Source organism: Petaurus breviceps, unplaced genomic scaffold (assembly GCF_028583685.1).
Source record: "Petaurus breviceps papuanus isolate PSGF00001 unplaced genomic scaffold, PetGlider_PUasm1.0 226, whole genome shotgun sequence".
Classification (NCBI taxonomy): domain Eukaryota; kingdom Metazoa; phylum Chordata; class Mammalia; order Diprotodontia; family Petauridae; genus Petaurus; species Petaurus breviceps.
In genome coordinates, this window is record NW_027185890.1 from 344704 (window position 1) to 359770 (window position 15067).

General features: G+C 36.8%; 1 protein-coding gene across 10 annotated transcripts in view; it reads left to right on the forward strand.

Moving 5' to 3' along the window:
- ARL15 (ARF like GTPase 15) overlaps window positions 1-15067 on the forward strand; it is a 513713-nt gene that overhangs the window by 160162 nt on the left and 338484 nt on the right. For all 10 annotated transcript variants that reach the window (XM_069095282.1, XM_069095283.1, XM_069095278.1 and 7 more), the window contains one exon: window positions 3235-3379. In XM_069095282.1, coding sequence (XP_068951383.1) covers window positions 3235-3379 — 145 coding nt within the window. The remainder of the gene's footprint in view (window positions 1-3234; window positions 3380-15067) is intronic.

A 15067-nucleotide genomic window follows, 5' to 3' on the forward strand; every position in this document is an offset into this window, starting at 1 on the left:
CTACTACTACTACTACTACTACTACTACTACTACTACTACTACTACTGCTCCTGTTGTTGCTACCAGTGTTACTGCTATTGATACTACTACTGATTCTCCTGTTACTATTGTTACTATTATTGCTACTGTTACTACTGCTGCTATTGCTACAGCTACTGTTATTGGTAGTGCTACTATTACTACTAGAACAGGTAGTGGAGTCAAAGGCAGGATTTGAATCGAAATAAGAATTTAAAGCCTGCCTCCAGCTTCCTTTAGAATGCTTTCTCTACTTACCCCTTTATTTTATAATACATTAGTAAGAAACACAAAACAAAAACTCACCAACCAACAAAACCAAAACCAAATCCCTTGAGTGGGAAGTGGATTCCTAAATATGCTTTTATTGTAAGTAACAATTCAGGGATTTCAGTACCTATTTATATTAATTGTATGTACTTGTCTCTCCCCTTTAAAATTATAAACTCTTTGAAGTTGTAGTTTGAGGTCTGATCTTGACCATGTTTCCCGAAGGTGTTCTAGGAATACTTACTGACAGATACACTTATTCAGAGGTATTTTTATTGCAGGGTGCTGATTAGGACATAAAATTTAGAGGCATTCCTTCTTTATTCATGTGTGTTCTGAAAAAAATGCAAATTTTCATTAGACAATCAGTGTAGACTTTTACAGTTAAAGTTTTGTGGTATTTTATTGGATGTGATATTTTCCTTTAAGAAAATAACTTCACAGCCTTTTGCTCTGGAATAGCATTGTTTTTCATGTTTTTGCAAACCACAAAGGGTCCTTAGGTAATGGAAGCAAAATCATGGGAAGAATTAAAGCTAAAGTTCAACTAAAATTCCTCATTTAAGTTGTATTAATTTGTGCCATTACACAGAGAGAGAAAAAAGAAATTAAATGAAATTGGATCAGAAAATTGGATGTATTTTTATGCCATTAGATTATTGAATAATCATGCCAGTTGCCACTCCATCAAAATGTAGTCTGTCAGTCAATAAGCATTTAGGTAGTGTTTTCTGTGTACCAGGCACAACGTTTCCTAAGTACTGGGGATATAAAAAGGGGCAAAAACATGGACTTTGCCTTCAGGTAGCTCTCAGATTCTGACAGAGGAGACAGTATGCAAACAGCTTTGTATATCCAAATTCTATACAATATAAATATGAGGTTATCTCATATTTGATATGAAGTATGAGGAATGGCTAGCAGTGAGGGGGACTGAGAAAAGTCCCTTACAGCATGTGGCACACTGATAGAGCGTGTTAGACTTGAAATCAGGAAGACCTAAGTTCAAATCCCTACCTCCAGCACTAGTTGTGTGATCATAATCAAGTACCTTAACTTATCACCTCAGTTTCCTCATCTGTTACAAATGAGGATAATAATAACATCTACATTATAGTGCTTTTAGGATCAACTGAGCTGCCATTAAAAGCACTTTGTAAGCCATAAAAAGTTTTATAAATGTTAGCTTTTATTATTCATTAGTTGTGTTATTTAAAAAATAAACATACCTCTCTTTTTAAAAGTGGCTTTTGTAAGGTACTCTCTTTCTAGAGATTTTGCACTATATTGTAGAAAGAGCATTTGACTAAGACTCCGTACACCTGATTCTGCTAATAATTAGTCTCATGCAAATCACTTGCAACTGAGCCTCAGTTTCCCATTCTATAAAACAAGGGAGTTAGGGCCCTTTCATTGTTTATATTTTGTGTTCTTTGTTCAATAACATTAGGGGGAAAAAGAATTATCTACCTAGTTTAATTTTCAGTAGCATTCAGGCTGGTCCTAGTACTTCATGTGTTATGAAGCCTTCAGATAGGAATCATTATAATAAGAAATGAAGTTTCATTGGCTTAGAAAATGAGAATGAAGCTCCTGGTGGAAAGTCTAATAGAACTTCTCATCCTTGGGATGACCCTATACCTTTTATCTAGTTGATTTTAAATGCCACAGAATTCTATGTATATAATACATAGAACATCAGCTGAGTGCCCCTGCATAGTAGTTGTTTGTAAATATTTGTCAAATTGAAAGAAGTTTCAAACTGGAAAACTGATAATTATAGAATTCAAATTTGCTAGTCTGATAGAAATATAGCATGGGTAAATATGACCAAAACAAAAACAATCAACCTCTATGCCCCAAAAAAGCAGTTGTTCCATTGTTTCAGTAGTGTCTAACTTTCCTTGACCCCGTCTAGAGTTCTCTTGGCAGAGGTGATGGAGGGATTTGTCATTTCCTTTTCCAGCTTATTTATAGATGAGGAACTGAAGCAAACAAGGTTAAGTTGACTTGCCCAGGGTCACCCAGCTAGTAAGTCTCTGAGGCCAGATTTGAACTCAGAAAGATGAGTCTTTCTGATTCCAGGTTCCCACTGCACTGCCCAACTGCCCTAAATCAAGCAGAAAAGGGAAAAAAAAAACACCACCTGTTTTATAGTCTCGTACTTAGGCAAACTCATATGAGTAACTATTGCTTTGCCTTTATATCCCTGTAACTGGAGGGCTAATTTGTATTAAGGAATCTACTCCAGTTGAAGTCCCTCTCAAACTCATGGATATAATGACACTTCTGGCTGATTTGGGGGCTCTTTCAAAGATTGAGAACTTCTCTGGGGAAGGTCTAGCATGGTATTTTTGGAGATATCTTCAAATAGGGTGCTGCATTCTTGTTTAGCCCAAGAGTCAGGAAGTAATTTGGTACTTATTTACTCTTCCCTGGTTTTGCTTCTGTGTAAACCTGCTTCCCCAGATTGGATGTGAATTTCTGTGATTGTTGGGAAGGAGGAAACAGTGTTATTTGCAGCATGGATTCATGTTTAGCAATGAGGAAATACTATAAGATGACACAAAATTTTGTTATTCAGTAGTGTCCAATTCTTTATGACCCTATTTGGAGTTTTCCTGGTTGGGATATAGGAATGGCTTTCCATTTTCTTCTTCAGCTCATTTTGTAGATGAGGAAACTGAGGCTGACAGGGTGAAGTGACTTGTTCAGGATCACTCAGCTACTAAGTGTCAAAGGCCAGATTTGTACTCAGGTCCTTCTGAATCCAGGCCCAGTGAGGTATCCACTGTGCTGCTTAGCTACCATGACTTAAAATAGGTTCTATAAAATCAGCTACATCAGTGACATAGAATAGAAAAGAGATATACTCAGTTATTTAAAAAGCTGTCCCATTTTGTTGCTATAGATTTTGAAAGCTATGTCTTTTTCTCTCTTTTCAGTGTTTTAGAGCACTTTGCTGCAAGGGACCCCCTCCTCCACGAGCAGAGTATGACTTGGTCTGCATAGGCCTCTCGGGTGCTGGCAAGACCAGTTTGTTGTCGAAACTGTGTGGTGAGAGCCCGGAGAATGTTGTATCCACCACAGGTAGTGTTCTGCATTCACACTGCTTTTTGTTTTGTTTTCTCCTAAAATTATTTATATGCTTCCTATGGTCTTAAGTTACATTATTGAATAGATTTATTCAACAAAATTATATTGCTACATTTCATGTTTATTTGCTTAATGATTATACAGCTCCATTGATGACAATCAAGTCTAGAAAAATTAAAAGCTTTATATGAGTTAGTCCTGAAAACTAATACTTAACCACACACCTATAGCAAAATGAGTTTATACTCAGACCTAATAAGCATTGTTAGACAGTCAGGTGTCAAAATGGATAGAGCTGCTGGGCCTGGAGTTAGGAAGACTCATCTTCCTGACTTCCTATGTGGCTTCAGACACTGACTCTGTGACCCTGGGCAAGTCACTTAGCCCTCTTTGCCTCAGTTCCCTCATCTGTAAAATGAGCTGGAGAAAGAAATGGCAAACCGTACCCAGTATCTTTCACAAGAAAACCCTAAATAGGGTCACAAAGAATTAGACATGATTGAAATGACTGAACAACAACAAATGAGCATCATTGCCCCATAAACTGCCCCTTAAACTTATTTAACGTTTGGGATCACCAAATGTACACTCGGTGACGCCACTGATACTTTCTGGAAGATAAAGACATGATGAGCTAAGGTCTAGCAAATGATTTTTCTATTCTTCAGAAAATGTTTTGGTTTTAGAAGAGCTAGTCCAGGGGCAATGTGAATTCAGATCTAATCCAACGTGGGCATCATCCCATATATACACACTAGTTGTGTGTGGTTGCTGGAGAGAATGCAACATTCCTAAAGAGAGAGATGAAGACAGGGAGGAAGAGCTCTGGGCTTGTAGGCAAAAGAGCTTCCTCTCAGCACTGGCTGTGACACTTACTTGATTTGTAAAGTTAATAAATCACTGGACCTTTCCAAACCATTTTCCTAATGCTTTACAGATTCCCCAAGCCCCTAAGTGTACATTCTCATTTCTCTGTTTCAGTAAAAGACTTTTGCCTCCTATTTTATAGAAAAAAGTAATAGCCATCTGCTCTGAGCTCCTGAATTTTGGTCCTTTCCATCTCAAAAATCTCTTTACACTTTCATCCCACTCTTCATTTGGACCAGTCTTAATGGATGAGCTAGAACTTCTGGCCAAACCTAAGCCCTTCATTGCCTCTCATCTCATTCATACTCTCTCTTTTGGTTAATTGTCCCATTGGTCAATCTCTCTCTTTTTCATTTTCTTTTTTTTATTTGGTTTTTTCCTCTGTTGCCTTCAAAAGTGCCTAGTTTCTTTTTTATATAATGAGATTAAGTGAAAACGATGTCTCTGTGACCTTGTCCTTACTGCTTTTTCCTTGTCTTATTCCTGGACTTACTCTTAGGGGGAAACCAAGAAAAAAAATAAGAGCGAAACTCTCTCTCTCTTTCTCCCTCCCTCCCTCCCTCCCTCCCCCCCCTCACTCTCTTTCTCGCCCTTCCCCACCCCCCGCTCCCCCCCCCTCTCTCTCTCTCTCTCTCTCTCTCTCTCTCTCTCTCTCTCTCTCTCTCTCTCTCTCTCTCTCTCTCTCTCTCTCTCTCTCTCTCTCTCTCTCTCTCTCTCTCTCTCTCTCTCTCTCTCTCTCTCTCTCTCTGTCTCTCTCTTTCTCTCTGTCTTTGTCTCCTCCCTCTTTCTTTTCTTCTCATTACTTCTCTCCCTCTTTCTTTCTTTCCCTTTCTCTCTCCCGTACCCTCTTCTCCATCTTTCCCTCTCTCTTCCTCCCCATCTCTCTCCTTTACTCTTTCCCCCTTCTCTTCTACCTTTCCCTGTTTTCCCTCTCCCTTTCCTTCTCTCCTTCCTGTCCCCCCTTACCTCCTCACCCTCCATCCAGTCTTTACCCGCTCTCCTTTTCACCCCTCTTTCCTTTTCTTCCTTTCCCTTATCCTCCAAGTTCTTCTCTTTATCCCTCCATCTATCATTCTCTCCCTGCATCCTCTCTCCCTCCCCTATTTTTTTTATCTGAATTTGAGAGAGAAGCACATCCATGACAGCCTTTTTCTAGAACTAACACATTGTTGCAACATTAAAGAGTTGGGGATTTAAATTCTGTCCTTTCTCTAAGCCAAGATGAATGCCTAAAATTTGGACAGAAAAAAAGGAATGACTAGACAGAGAAGTGAAGTGTGTTTAGACCATTTCTAAAAGGCATTAACTTCTTGAAGAATTGTTACCTGACTACAGGAAGTTGTGTGCTCATCATGTCCAGGAACATTCATAATGGAATTTAAATAAGTAGGTGTTGATAGAGGTCATTGGATTCCCAAATATAAAATATGGGTAAATGATAAAATGGAACAGTAGACAATATAGGCAGTTCCTCATTTACATTTACATATTCTTTTATAAGAACAACTACTTGGGAATGTTTTTTTCAAGTAGGTGACCACAGACCCTTCTCTACCCTACATCACTACCTGGGATTTCTCCCAGTTCCTTCTTGTCTCTCCCTCCCCCCTGCTCTCCTCACCTTTATGATTAAAGACATTAATGCTTCCCAGGTCCTCATCTGTCTTCTCAGCAACCCTCTACTTCTACCCTTGCCTGCTGCTCACTGTGCCCTAATGCTAATCCAGGGCAGGCTCTGAATTGGTCTAACTGGCAGGGATGATGGAGAAAGAAGCAGGGACACTGCCCCCTATTCCTAACCACCACTGCTGTCATAGCCTAGTCTGGTAGATAGCAACTCTTTCCTCATTGTTTCTCCTCACTCCTAGTACCTGGGTTTTGTTCTCCCTGTCACTGTATTAAAAAGTATAAAATAGTTTAGGAAACTCACTGAATCTGACTGTTGAAACTTAGATGAATCTTAATTTGATTTCTTGTGTATAAAGAGGGCTACTATTATTGCCCATGTTACCATGTTACCCATGTCTTTTATTTTGAAAAAGGAGGAACTGGTGGGGATAAAGGTCAGCTATGATCTTCTGGGAATAGAGTTATAGAGAGGTACATGGTGGGTTCTAGTAAGCTGGGGCAGATTTCCAATGATAACATATTTAAGATGTTGTGTAAAGTATGTCATTGAAGAAACACAATCAGATGGAGATGGGCTGGTCATGAGGTATGAGTAAGGGTTCTCTATTGGTAGTGCATGGGTTTTCAATGGATGTTCTTTTTTTTTTTTTGCCTTTTTGGATGGGGGAAGGCAGGGCAATTGGGGTGACTTGCCCAAGGTCACACAGCTAGTAAGTGTGATCAAGTGTGTGAAGCTGGATTTGAACTCAGGTCCAGGGCCAGTGCTCTATTCACTGTGCCACATAGCTGCCCTGATACTTTCTTTTTAAAAAAATAATATTTTATTTTTCCCAATTACAAGTAAAAGCAATTTTAAAATTCTTTTTTCAGATTTTGAGTTCCAAATTCCCTCCCTTTCTCCCCTACCCCCTCATTGAGAAAGCAAGCAATTTGACATAAGTTATGCTTGTGTATTCATGCAAAACACATTTCCATGTAAGTCATGCTGTGAAAGAAAACACAGGAAAAAAGCCCCCAAGAAAAATAAAGTAAAGAAAAAGTATCTTCAGTCTCAGTTCAGATTCCATCAGTTCTTTCTCTGGAGATGGACAACACCTTTCATCATAAATCCTTCAGAATTATCTTGGATCATTGTATTGCTGTGCATAACTAAGTTATTCATAGTAGATCATAATGATACAGTCTTGCTATTATTGTGTACAATGTTGTCCTCGTGCTGCTAATTTCACTTTTCATCAGTTCATGTAAGTCTTTCCAAGTTTTTCTGAGAGTGTACTGTTTGTCATTTCTCACAGCACCGTAGTATTCCATCACAATCATATATAACAACTTGTTCACTCATTCCCAGATCCATGGATATCACCTCAATTTCCAATTCTTTGACATCACTAAAAGAACTGCTACAAATATTTTTGTAAATATAGGTCCTTTTCCTTCATTTGGGTACTTTTAAATTGTTAAAAGGTCTAGTGCAGGGGGTTTTAACCTTCTTTGTGTCAGGGAACCTTTTGACAATCTGGTAAAGCCAAATCCTTCTCAGAATAAAATTTTTATGTTCATAAATTAAATTTATAGTATAACAAAAGCGACCCATTATATTGACATATTGTTATCAAAATATGAAAAGAAGCAAAACTCTTGATTAAGTACCTTTGACATAAGGACCAGTTTCCAGTATGTTGGGTAGATCCTCTATGGTGTATCAATGGAAGAACATGGGCAAGGATCTCAGAGGAAGAGAAGGAAGACAGATGGATTGCCATCTGTCCTAACAGAGGAAATATCCACATGGATGACATTATGGATCATTTGTTATATTAAAGCTTCTCATTGCTGTTAGCAGTAAAAACCTTAAAAGGAATAGGTACTTTGTTTCAGCTATATGTGTGTGTGTGTGTGTATGTATGTATGTATGTATGAATGAAAGAAGGCATGAAAAAAAAAAAGAAACAGGTGGTTGTATGGAAATGAATATAGGTGGGCCAGTTTCTACAGCCCTAAGAAGAAACTAAAGGGAATAACAGAGTTCACATTTATGGAAGTATGTGGTTAGTATTTCACATGGTATTCACATGGTAGAAGACTGTATTCATTCAGAAATAGGAGTTTATTTTCTCAACAAACTCCTTTTGGTGCCTCTAACAATCTGCCTGGATGTTAATGATGTGTAAAATGATCAGCCTTACTTCTTCTGTAAAAATCTATTTTTAAAGATTTTATGTGGGGAAAAAACATGATAAGATGAGATTTTAGAATTACTTGTGGATTTCAGTTGTCTTTATTATTTCTGCTTAGATTTTCCAGTAATTTTGGTTATGAAGAGTGTCTAAAATTTAAGAATTATGTGATGGAAGTGTTTATAAATTGATTTAAAAGTTTTAGTGATGACCTTGAAGAGTTGGTTTCTTAATAAGAAAACATATCCTAAGAAGGGACTGTCCACTATATCCATGTAAAGCAAGAGCATTTACCTCTCCTGAAGGAGAAGGGAATGGGGATTGGCTTCTTAATGTGGGCCATCTTTCACATTTGACAGAATTTTTAAAAGATACTTAAGTTGTCAAAACTCAAAGGCTGAGAAATTCTCCAGAGAGCCAAACCTGCTGGTGGAGGAGGAGAAATTGGATAAGAGGGCTTCCTACCTTTCTATCTTGGTATGAAAACTAGAGTGAAGTGTGTATGTCAGTGGATTCCTTGGGCCATATTCTCTCAAGGAATTTGTTGATAAGAAGGATTGTTAAGTTCTACATTATACAAATTCAAGGAGCTTTATCCCAGAAAAGAAGCCTAAAGGCTTAGAATAATATATTGACACAATAATTGAAAACAGACTGAGGAAAAGTAGACATTTGTTGAAAGGTAGAGGTTGATGATACATGCAATAGATTACTGTACTTATATTACTATATCAAGCATTAGATTATTTGGTTAAAAGACACTGGATAATAGTAACTAAACAGTATAAAAGGCTGTGATAATTTGAAAAAGACAATTTAAATAACTGGCATTAGTTGGGAATGTGTTAAGCCTCAATAAACAGCAGTATTAGTGAGAGAGAGATTTTGACATCTATTGTAGGACTGTGTTCTCTAAATGCTAAAATATTAAATCTTGTTTTATGATGTTGAAATCATGTTTACAAGAATCTTACCAGAATAGAGTCCAAGCATCACAAAGCTGCCATAGCCCAACTATGCCCTTATTTTTGGTCAAGTTCTCCAGATCTGTGGAATGTCTTTCTTTCCCTTGAATGGCCCTGTGGAACAATTCAGAATTTCAAAAGTTTGTCATGTGTACATACACACGCTCTCTCACAAACTCAGATTTTGTGGTTTCTATTTGCAAGTCCAAGCAAAATACTTGCTTATTGCACATGATGAATAAAAATAGACAAGCTAAACTGAGAAACTATCATTTCATTGCAATTCTAGGAATGTTCCCATTGTATAAAAAAAAATACAAAATCCATGTCCCAAATGTATATTTGGGGGCTTGAGAAAGGAATATGTGAAGTGAGATTGATTTAAAATCTGAAAAATGAAGATTTTTAGACACACATACTGAACACTTCCTATCAGAGTTATCAATTTTTATGTTCTAATAAAATTTGCATGTTTAATTTTTTAATGGGATTTGAAGCTTTTCTAAACAATTTAGGTTGGATAAGCCAGGAAAAAATGACTGGATGGTTTACACATCACTGTCAAGTTGTTAGATACTGAGGGCCAGAAGAGGCTTGTTACATTTTAATTTCTTACCACTCCAGAAGCAGAAATAGCTGCTGCTTTGTCTCTATTTTTCCTTCTTAAGCCATCACTGCTTAGAATATCAATGATCACACATTGATAAACCTACTTAATCATCTCTATAATGTCTTTATGAGAGTAATTGATGTATATATCAAGTGCATCCTTAATGAAGGTATAGGAAGGAACAGATAGGCTTTTACAAATTGCGTTTTAAAGCAGACCACAGCTTTTTAGTTATGATTGATTGAAAAGTACAGAGAGTATAAAATTCTTCCAGGTTTATTGTTTATTGACTATAAAAACATTTTATTCAATTACTGTTTAATTTGGCAGAGTAAAATCCTGCCTTAGAGTCTCTCTTCTAGTGTGGTGTTTTCCATGTATGTATCAGAAAATCATATGAGAGCCCTTAAAAGATGTAACAGAAATAACCCTTTTTGAAGATCCTCTGATAATTAATATCAATTTTTACATAAAACAAGTATATAGATGGAAAAGAACTTCCCTATAGATGGTGAGTCCTTTATAATATTCTGCTGATTGCCTCAAGCCCCTTAAGATTCTAGAGCCTACTTTGTGAAGTATTTAATCACTCAAAATCGAGTTTGAAATAACAAAAAGTTTTGAAAAACATAAGTGCATGAAGCATACATTTGATAATCATTTAGAAAAACCATTCCTAGGGCAGGTCTATCAGTGTCTGTATCTTGGGTAAACATTGTGTACCAAGATGTTGGACAATGAAGTGGGGCAGAATTAAATAAGATGAGAATAGACTGGGTGATCTTTGGAAATGTTTGCCATGCTTTTATAATGATCTGTTAACCGCCCTGCAGCAAAAGACTGTCTTTTAAATATCAGTATTCCAGACAGAGTATATGGCTGAATGTCAGAGAATACCTTAATTTCTGAAGAATCAAAGTTGTAGGTTATTTGAATAGAGAGGTGCATGATGAATGTAAAGAAACTGCTGCATATTAGTAAGTAAATATTGTATAGGACAAGCAATTTAAAAGGTATCCCCGCAGTGAGATGTAATTAGAAAAACAGGTTGGACAGTCATTTTATGACACCAATAGATTACTGAGGGACAGTGCGTGCATCCCATTGGTACACATGTGATGTCAAGAAATCTCTGCATGTTGAGTTACGCTACTTACAGAGGGATTGTGGGAGCACATGGAAAAGAGCCCTATAGGGTGAATGGGTATGGATGATTTGCATTCTTCTCAATCACAGGGAGTAGTCATAATAATGAAATCAGATTCATCTAATTCAAAGATGGAATCTTCAGAGCTTAGGGATGTTTTCATTTAACTTATCATTTTTATAATGAAAAACTGAAACCTAGAGAGACAAAATGGTGTTTTCAGAGTTACATTGTCAGGTAATTGCAGAGGCAAGGTGCTTCTACTATGATGACAATGATGGCTACTACTGCTGCTGCTGCTGCTGCTGTCACTACAACAATCACCACTACTATCACCATTATTACAACTCCTACTGCCATTAGTAGTATCAGCACCACTATTATTACTACTGCTACTCCTATTATTACCATCACCACTACTGCCTCCACCACCATCACCACTACTGTTACCACCATGACTTCTACTACTATTACTACTATCACTGCTACTACTATAATTATTACCACCACCACCACTACTACCATTACCATTGCCACTATTATTATTGCTGCAACTACTAGTACTATTACTACTCCTGTTTTGTTGTTGGTCAGGTTTTCAGTCATGTCCATGGGGTTTGACATTTTCTTCTCCGGTGTGTCCTCATTTTACAGATGAGGATCTAAGACAAATAGGGGTTGAGTGACTGCTGAGGGTCCCACAACTAGTACGTGTCTGAGGCTAGATTTGGACTCAGGTCTTCCTTATCCCAGGCCCACTAGTCTATCCACTGAACCTTCTAGCTGCCCCAACTACTTATGGTTACTAGTAACACCAGGACTACCACCACCACCATCTTCTCCTCTTCTTCCCACCACCCACTATTACCACTTCTACCCCCTTCAGAATCAAATACTTTGTCCATATCATAGGGGGATGGGGATATGGCAAAATTAGCCAAGTGCCATTTTGGGTAATGTGCAGTGTAGATTCTGTGCATCCTACAACCAATATAATAGCTATGAAGGTCTGCAGGAACTCTAAAATGTTGAACAGTTGGGCCCTGGCTATGCCACCAGTTGAGTTAGCTTATGCAGCTAGTGTGATGAACTACTTTTATGAATCTAAGGAATTAGTATGATGGCACTGGTTTGCAGACTGGTCTTAAAAACTCAATGTTAGTAAAGCATTAGTAAAGCATTAGTAAAGTAGGTGGTATGGTCTGGTATAAGAGGAAAGGCAAGATACACTGTAATAAATGGGAAATACATACCCAACCCTACCTGCTAGAAATGTTTCAGTACACAGAGTACTCATCACTAAAGCAGGAAAGACCGTGAAATAGACTGAAGATGTGAATACTTTGATATTATGTGCAGGTATTTGATTATACACTGTTATAACAAAATTAGAAACAGCTTATGTGAAGCAGGGCTTTATACTGCTTTTTGTCAATAGTACCTCCCATCTCAAGTCATTCAACAACATACTGCTTATCTGCAGGAAAGGTTATTTTTACAGTTATTTTGTAAGATATAGCTATATATAAATCTAGATTAGGTGAAATAAGAGATGAAATTGTAGTTGCTAAAAGCTGAAGAGGGAGGAATCAAAGAAACTTGGTGTCATTGAAAATGTATTCAATGTAAACTCATTTTGCTTAATAATGAAACATATGGCAAAAATAGCAAAGATGACTGAAATGGTATTAGAGAGGAGATAGGCACATGTAGATTGGGATTCTGAAAAGCCCTTTTTGAATTTTTTATCACATGAATATAGCGAGCAGAATAAATATACCAAGATAATAATTCCAAACAGTAATTCCCCAAAGTTAGTATATTCTCTGATCGTTATGAATGAATATATTTTCACATCGTATTTGACAGTGTAAAAACATTTCAGGTACTGTTCAAAACAATTTATGAGGCACCACTTGTTATAGCAAGAATCATTGGAGGATGGTAAAGCTCTCAATGAATAACAGCTAAGTGTAGGCATCCAGCACCACCATGGCAGGAGTGACTTGAAGAAGTCACTGGAGAAAGACATTGGAAGATCACAGTAACTTGCTAGTTTACATAATTGGAGTATGTGAGAAGAAGAGTATTCATAGATGGAGGAAGGTTTGGGGACATCAGATTGAATTCAGTCTAAACCAAACTGATAAAAGATAGTTAAATACATACTTGTATCCTTAAAAACAACATTCACATTGGTGTTGAAATACATCTAACTCAACAGAGAAATGAATGGCAATAGAGAGAGAGAGATGGTGATAAGAGGTGATAATAGGAAGGATTAGTTTTATTCTGAAATTCCTGATCCTAAAAAGGGTGAGGGGATTAAAAGGAAAAAAAAAAACAGAACTGGAATCTGTCTACTGGGAATTGCTGAAAAAATTGTGGTATGAAAATGTAATGGAGTATTATTGTGCCATAAGAAATCATCAAAGAGATGATTTCATAGAATCTTGGTAAATATAACCTATTACCCAATGAGGTGAGCAGAATCAAGAGAACTTCAGGGACAATATCATAAAGAAAAACAACTTTGAAAACTTAAGAACTTTAATTAAAAAGTAAAGACTAACCAGATGTTCAGTGATATAAGCATGTAAGCCACTTCCTGATAGTGAGGCAGGCAAGGGTCTTAAGTTGCAGAAAGAGATGTGTATTTTTTAGAAATGGCCACAATATGCATTTGTTTTTCTTGATTATGCTTATTTTTAACACTTTCCCCCATTTTTACTTTTGGGGACAGGGTTATTAATACTGATATCTCCCCAAATATATGCCTCTGAAATATTTTTTAAAATGCACAGAAGAGAACAAAAGGAAATTGAAAAGGAAGCACAGGTAAGCAGGACAGTTTTGAAAGTAACGTGTTGAACTTTAAATACATACATATATGTGTGTATATATGTATGTGTATACATTTACATATATTTTAAAGTAAGGCTTATGAAATAGAAACTCAGATGCATATACAGTCTTTTTGTTTTCTGCTATGTTTTTGGAAGTATTCTTGTTTTTTTTTTTTTGAGGGGGCAATATTCAAGTTCAAAATAAAAATAAAGTAAAACAAAATAAAAAAAAAACTTAAATGCTACCTACCAAGTCAATGGTAATAAAAAAAGAAACAGGCAGAAAGGAATCTAGAAAACTGATGTATATTCCTGACACTAGATTGTTCTAATGAACAATTAAAGGCAAAGAACAAAGCAAATTCAACTTCAGTCAACAACTTTAGAGTCTTAAGAAATAAAGGAGTCTGAGGCAAACAAAACTCTTTAAAAATTTTAATTATATTTTTTATTAATTAATTTATTTTCACTTTTTAACCTTCACTTCCACAAGATTTTGAGTTCCAAATTTTCTCCCCATCTCTACCTTCCCCCAATCTGCCCACCTCCCCCTCTTTTATCCCTTTCCCTTCTATTTTCTGGTAGGGCAAGATAGATTTCTATACCCCATTTCCTGCATATGTTATTTCCTACTTGCATATAAAAACAGTTTTTAACATTCATTTTAAAAACTTTGAGTTCCAAATTCTCTCCCTTCTTCCCTCCACATCCACCTTCATTGAGAAGGCAAGCAATTCAATATAGATTATACATGTGTAATTATGCAAAACACTTCTATAATAGTCACGTTGTGAAAGACTAACTATATTTCCCTCCATCCTATCCTGCTCCCCATTTATTCTATTCTCTCCTTTGACCCTGTCCCTCCTCAAAAGTGTTTGCTTCTGACTACCCCCTACCCCAATCTGCCCTCCTTCTATCATCCCCCCTCCCATTATTCCTTTCCCCCCAACTTTCCTGTAGGGTAAGATAGATTTCCATACTTGATTGAGTATATATGTTATTCCCTCCTTAAGCCAAATCTGATGAGAGTAAGGTTCACTCATTCCCTGTTACCTCCCCCCTCTTCCCCTCCAATGTAAAAGCTTTTTCTGCAAGTAAAACTCTTGAAGAAGAATGTGGAAAATTTTTGATTGCCTACATAGTTGCAAGAAAGTCCAGAAAGGAAAACATAAGAGATTGAAAAAGAAGCAGATAGCTTGCCTACTTTTTTTTTTTTTGGTCTTTATTAATTTGTTTACTTTTAGTTTACAAGATTCATTACCATAATTCTTTGAATTTCAAATTTTCTCTCCCTCCTCCATTCCCCTCCCCCCCATGGTGACATACAATCAAGTATAGTATCTGCAAATACTTTCACATTAGGCATTAGTCAGGTTATAAAGAAGGATTGTAACAGATGGAATGAAGAATGGGAAAGAGGAAACAAAACCAAACAAGA